The sequence below is a fragment of the Aplysia californica genome, unplaced genomic scaffold, assembly GCF_000002075.1.
Source record: "Aplysia californica isolate F4 #8 unplaced genomic scaffold, AplCal3.0 scaffold00425, whole genome shotgun sequence".
Lineage (NCBI taxonomy): Eukaryota > Metazoa > Mollusca > Gastropoda > Aplysiida > Aplysiidae > Aplysia > Aplysia californica.
This window is the reverse complement of record NW_004797695.1, coordinates 182,746-189,726: the sequence shown is the minus strand read 5'-3', so window position 1 is coordinate 189,726 and position 6,981 is coordinate 182,746. Positions and strand designations below refer to the sequence as shown.

Here is a 6,981-nt window from a genome sequence, read left to right as displayed (position 1 = left end):
GAGAGAGAGAGAGAGAGAGAGAGAGAGAGAGAGAGAGAGAGAGAGAGAGAAGGTGACACTCTTACAACAAATACAACGCGGGGAAATAGTGGCACCCTATACGTCTAGGTGGCACCCCATCAACAGGAAAATGGTACCCCCTAACAGCAGGATGCAAGGCTATTTATATCACCAGGCCTACTCGGAGAATCATCCTCAGTCATAGAAAGTCAACACATCCATGAGAAGAAACAGGGGAGGCTCACAAAGCTCCGTGCAAACACGAGGAAGAGCCATGTGCTGAGAGCATGGCGACAGAGGTCAGAGTTCACACACAGATAGAGATCGTTTCTGAAACACTTCCTGGGTGCTGGCGACCGCAGGCCATGATGTGAACCATATGCTCCCTCGCCCCACGCCCCATTTGTGTACGTCCTCCGACCAGGTCACACGGACTGGAACAATAATGTATGACAACAATGCCCCCGCCTTCGCCCAAAGCTCTCATGATGCTAAGCGGGCCGGGCATGAACCACACCAAACATACTTCTCGCACCCTTGGAATTTTACTGGAAACGGAGTACTTTTGTCGAACAATACACGATGTCAGAACCTTTGACAATATAAAAAATTTGTGGAACAACATTTTCCAAGTTGGAATAACAATGGTTACAACCCCTTGGCTATTACAAAGGCGACACGCGCAGAAAAGGCTATGGTCTTACAATAACAAAGCGCGGCTTTCTAGGGTAAATTTTAATTCTACGAAAATTACATGATGCACATTAGACAAATTGAACTTTAAATCTTTATTAAAATAGCTACATGACGCCATACACAATTATGAGCGGTTGAACACATTAAACATTTTAATATAGGCCTATGTACATTATTTATATATCTATACTTGTATATATGTGCTGCCCTAAACGACAGGCAACAATGCGCACACCGGTATTGCAAACGTCTGCATCCGGCCAAAAAAAGTCTGGCAAAAAGCCCCAAAGTGGATTTAACATGTAAAGACGACAAAACAAACAAAACGTTTTGCTGCGCGATAGCCTACGTCACCAGGGGGACACAAAATAACACATGTGGAAGTATTTCAACGACTCTCCATCCAACTACAATCAAAAAGTCAGCAAAACAACGGCCATTTTCTGCCAAGAGGAAAGATTACAAGCACGCCACAACAGCAAGCTAAGTAAACGCGATTGAGCTTGGAATCGGCAAGACGTCGGCTGCAGGCTGCTCGGCGTGAGAATGTTAAGACTGCTTCTTTCTTTTCTTCTTCCAGTAGCATCGTATTATGCGTATTTTTGATTTTAAGGTTTCACAAACCTGAACATTGTACCCATTCACGTCAAGGCAATGGACAAGTCGTAAGACCCACACAGCGTATCTCCACCTTAACTTAGAGCTCAACACTGAGAGACCTCTTTCTGGTTCCTTCAGCCCCAGTGCTGTTATGATTACAAACATGTAATTTAGCAAGAACACCTAATAAAAAATAACATGCGGTTTAATGACTATAACACACGTAGGTGAGTGTGAGAAGGAAAGGCCATAATACTAACCTATTTCGTAAGGAACACAAGTTACACGACGAAAACGAAGTGTTATCCTCCTATTACGGCTAACCTTTCTTGTCATCTGTTTCAAAGATTACCATTACTATCATCCTCTTAAAGATGACCCTTCTTTTCATCTGTTCCAAAAAGAATCAAAACATGAGATATATTACATTATATATATATGCCAAGAATTCCAGCCGGCCTACTAAGACATTCTCCATGTCTATTGTGGTAGACTCCCCACTTGAGCAACGGTGAAGTTCCATGAAATCAGCAAGATGTGAGATTACGCGGTTACCTAACACCCCATCCCAGGAAAGTAACAGCACAAATAGCCGAAGGTCAACTAGGGTTAGCTGGGTATGTTGTCAGTTCACCGAAAAGGGACGCTACGCTGAGTAGCATCGCTTCCGTAACAGAGACGCATTCCCTAAGGACCATGAACCCCAGTCTGCAACTGGGCAAAAGGAGTGGTCTGGGTGAAAAGGGCTTTTTTGCGGGAGGGAAAATAGAGCGGGGGAAAAACAAACAGGCAGAAATAATCTGATATCACTGAAGCGCACGTAAAGGAAATTTCGTTCTCAGATGAAGAAGAAGAATCTTATCATTAATAAATATATTATATCTCGACTAGACAACTCCCCCCTCCCCCTCCCCGCGTCTGTGTGTGCGTGTGTCTGTGTGTGTGTGTGGAGTCAGTGTGTCTGTGTGAGTGTGTGTGTGTGTGATCTCTCCCCCCCCCTCTCTCTCTCTCCTCTCTCTCTCTCTCTCTCTCTCTCTCTCTCTCTCTCTCTCTCTCTCTCTCCAGTAATGGTTGCCCCTTTCAGCTGTGAGAAAGTTAATTACAAGTTAGCAATCCAGGAGACCCAGGATAGAGTAGTCAAAAGCACACGTGTACACGTGAGAATAAAGGTTACATTAAAACGGATACGCATATAATATAATGACAGAGACAGCGCCCTCCCCAGGACCGCCAAAACTCACGCATTGCGCCCCAGACACCCCCCCCCCTCCTAATCCATCACATCTCCCTATCACCACAAACACCGCTCTTTTCCAGTCAAGCACACCCACACCGAGTGGATAGCCTCGAAACCTACTTAAGTGTGAGAATGGCGTCATTGTCTGGTGCCTCATTATCATCATTTTCCTGAGACTTGTTGTCATGTTAATGGCTTGTTGTAATACTTTGTTAGTTTGAGTAAACAAAGGCCCAACCACACAATGAAAGTGAAAGTGACTTTGTGGTGGAAAAAGTACTTATAAGGCAGATTACCTAAACAACAAAGGGGAAAAAAGAAGTATATTAGTACCTATCAATTACGTCCTCCATGTTCTAAGTTTTATTTTTATTTTATTTTTGAAAAATGTTTGATTACCAAGACTATTACATTGTAACAAAAATGCACAAAATAAAAACTAGTGCAAAAAAGCAAATTATCTCATTTTATTTAAAGTATGTTTGTGCTTGTACATAATTACCAGGCATTTAAAATTAAACTTTTAACTTTTGCTCTTTGCCCACACACCACTAAAAGTACTACTACTACTAGGTCTTTTTAAATTTTAACACAACTAAAAAACCAATTGAAACTACTGCTTCTTACTTCAAGGATCACATTGTCATTTGACTCTCTGAAACTCCAAATGTTTTACACTCCCATTCAGTAATTTACATTAACTTTCTGAGGCACCATGCTTCTCTGACCCTGTCAATCAGGGTCAAACAAGAGCGACATGCACAGTATTCCCCAGCAGAAAGATAGAAGAGATATTTGAAACAATACATTATCTACTCACAAATAATACTCACACCTTTGGCAAGCGAGGGAAAGAGCATTGCACCACGGGTGACAAAATTGTGTTTTCACAAAAACAAATTAAAATGATCAATAACAAAGTATAATAGTGTTGCACTTTATTCTTACACGAACTTTCCACTTTCCCCTCAAATTAGCACAAACTACCACTGCAGTCCAGACCTAAAATTCCCTGATACCATCATTTCAAAAGCTCTCACTCACTGTCTTTTATCAGCATGACTAGCCCATTTTAATTGTACGCATCTTTTTACTTTTGGTATAAACATTACAAGGTAGTTCGCAAACATAAACTTTCCAAGTTAAAACATTAAGGCTAATCATGGCATTCCACTCTCTTTAGAAAACTTTTAAAATCAAATTCTATAACCAACCATCAGCTGAACTAAATTTAATTAATAAAATCTCTGTAGACTGCCACAGCATCAAGTAGGGCTACCTGTGCTCTTCTCTTCCAGTTCTCCAATTGTTCCATTCTAACAAGATATTTTTAAGCACCACCAGTGATTCTCAAAAAGTGAGACATTCCAAGATAAGAAATCTTTTTAATGGTGGTGAACAGAAACAGGTACACAGCAGCAGGCTTAATAAAAAAAATAATGATGTTTTGATAAAGAAATGAGGGGGTATTCGATTGGAATTCCACCACCTGAAACTTGCCAATGACTTCTCTGAGGACTCCTTCTGGCGTCCAAGCAGAATCTCTAGAGGTAGTGCACATTGGAGGATCGATCGGTTTGGTTCCGTCTCTGGTGGCTTCAGTGTACACTACAAAGACCCAGTGCTGCCTCTCAACCTTATCGCCCAACTCACGACCTTGTAAATGAGTTTGTAAGTTACGAAAGACATCATCAGTTTAGCTTGGTTTAAACACCATGATGGTAGCCTCCATGGAGGAAAATCTGGCTTACCCCAACAACCAAACCAAAGAAAATTGATCCTGCCAATTGGCAATGGGCACCACTTTTAAGCCCACAAGCTATACAATGCAGTAGGTTCCATGTCATCCCTGATTTCCACAATCACAATCAACAGCATTTTCTGGCCTGCGATTGATCTCAGCCAATTAATATTGATTACTATCCAAATAACTTTGTGCCCCAATCAGATCTGTAGTGATGGGAAATTCTTTAGCAATCATGCAGGACGTCCTACATTTTAAGATGTCAGGAGATCATCTTCCTTTCCCTTGACAAGAAACTTCTTCTTTTCCGATATTAGGTCCACTCTAGGTGTCTGGATACTTTTGAAAAAGAATTGGCAGCACTAGATCTTATAGATATGTCTCTGTGATCATCATAAATTTTTCGCTCATTCAAATCTCGGTAAATTTTTACTTTCACTCCCGCATACTGAGACTGAGATGCACTGCTTTGGGGGTCAAACTGCAGTACTTTAAACTGATTGGTCCAAAGCACGTGTATCTCCATTTCATATTAAGAACAAATCAAATAATAAAATATATTTTTAAAAACTAGGTTCTATAAACTTGATAAGGAAAAGAAGTTTATTTTATTTGTGTTCAGCTCATCAATATTTAGATCTATATATCTAGATCTAGTAGAAAATGGACAACTGGTAGATCTAGCTAAGTGTGAGACGGGAGGGAAAAAGTAAAAAAATACCATGAATCTCTCTCTCTACTTTCACTCTCTATTCGACTTTTTTCATCATATGTTAGTCAGTACCAACAATTCTCTCTCTCTCTCTCTCTCTGGCCAGTGGACAATAGGATGACCCTGGTTCAAATCTCCGTCAAAGCACACAAACGTGACAAGGGGGCATTCAGTGGCGGTGGGTAGTGAAGGGCTTACAGGCTTGAGCCCCTCACCCCCACCCCATCCCCACCCCAATTCTATCCCTTAGTTAATGAAAGTTTCTTAAATAACGAAAAGCAGTTGAAACCGTTATGATCGCACACAATGAACACACAGTTATCAGCTTGGCGGCTTGCCCGTTTATCCAATCATTGTTGTCACCGCTTACAACTACAGTAACCTAACAGCCAATCAAATGTCGTAAGGGCTCAGAAAGAAAAAGCCGGTTCCCACGCCCGTCTTGAATGAAACTCTTCTAGTAAAAAGGTATAAGACTATAAAAAAATAATACTGCACAGAGGGCTCACGATCTCCCAGCCCAGACAATGGGGTGAAAGTTTACGACACAATTTCACCCAGTGACACAGATACCTATGCGCCCATTGGGCCTTTGTTTGGCGCGTTCTATTTTCCACAACAACACGACCCAATCCACCTCATAGACGGTGTGTTTGGAGTGCTGTGTGTTTGTGTCGCTGAGATTTACAGATTAATTACATCAAACCACTTTTGAGGCAACTTCTTCTTCAGATAAAAACTAAAGAGAAATTTTGAGGTGAAACGGCTTCGTCCCCACCATTCAGAAGCTTAAATTTAACTAAGAACAAAGAGATGGAAGACAAAGGTGACTCTTCTCGTTTGAATGGTTCTCAAAATGCCGTGGCTCGCCGTGAGTAAAGAAAAATCATCACTGTTTTGTTCTTATTATTGCTTGCTTTTTGGTGAAGTGGAAGAAACCTTAGAAGCCCCACCCAAACCTTGGTCCACCCACCGCCACTGGGGGCATTTTTGAGAACTTGGCACACAAGCCATCATTCCAGAGTTTTTAAAGCTCTCCACCCTTTCACTTTCACTCATTAAGTTTGAGCATTCGGAGAAGGACATCAAATTTGGACTTAGATCTAGAATTCTAGATATAGTCAATATAGATCTAGAGATCTATACTATACTAATAGCCTTTAGACCTTACAATGTTGGCAGGGGCGTCAATAGGCTAGGCTAATATGCTAGACAACAACAACAAATGATGATCTTCTCTCTCTCTCTCTCGTCTTCTCTCTCTCCTCAGTCTCTCCCTCTCTCAAAGCCAATCTTTCTCTTTCCTCGTCCTAACAGTAACTTACAGTGCCTTGTAAAAACTTGCTGTTTTCCGGACCTGTTAGAGACCACGTTAAGTTAAAAAAAAAAACAGGAACAGATTTCTTTCTTTTTCTTGTTAAGCATGACATCTATCCTGCACCCTTACCTTCATTGGCATCGGATCTGCTGCCAAGGGCTCCCTGAAGAAGATGAAACACGACCACAATCTGACAAACGCCAAAAAGGACGGGATTCAATCGATTCGTCATTGTCGTCATGTTCTTTTCTTTTCCTTTCCTCTATTTGGGTGAAAAGAAACATGAGCAATTAGAAGACATAATCCTCAAGCCTACACGAACACACTTTAATCACAACTATGAGCCACCATTCTATGAGAACTGGGTGCCTGTGTGTAGTGAATGTGTAGCATGCACAACTCTCAACAACACTAGGCTAGCCTTCAGAACTCAACACTGCGAGCTAGAGGTGTGCGAGTAACGAGTCCAGACTCGAGTACTCGAGTAATACATGCAGCGAGTCCAGACTCGAGTCACAAGTAAATTACTCGAGTAGGGACTCGAGTAAGGACTCGAGTCCAGACTCGAGTCTGTAGGGGGAAAAAACAGAAAAAAGGAGAAAAATTTGGGTTTTTTTAAAGTTAAAAAAAGATAAAAGAAACATTCTAATAAGCAATTTTTTAAACTGAAGGAA

The 6,981-nt window shown here is 41.3% G+C and overlaps 1 protein-coding gene across 1 annotated transcript in view; it reads right to left on the bottom strand.

Annotated features, from left to right (window-relative positions):
• Positions 1-6,750, bottom strand: part of LOC101850497 (chondroitin sulfate proteoglycan 4) — a 50,459-nt gene extending 43,709 nt beyond the window's left edge. Inside the window, exon 1 of the mRNA XM_005104554.3 lies at positions 6,437-6,750. Coding sequence (XP_005104611.1) covers positions 6,437-6,548 — 112 coding nt within the window. The 5' untranslated portion in view covers positions 6,549-6,750. The remainder of the gene's footprint in view (positions 1-6,436) is intronic.
• Positions 6,751-6,981: the final 231 nt, after the last annotated feature.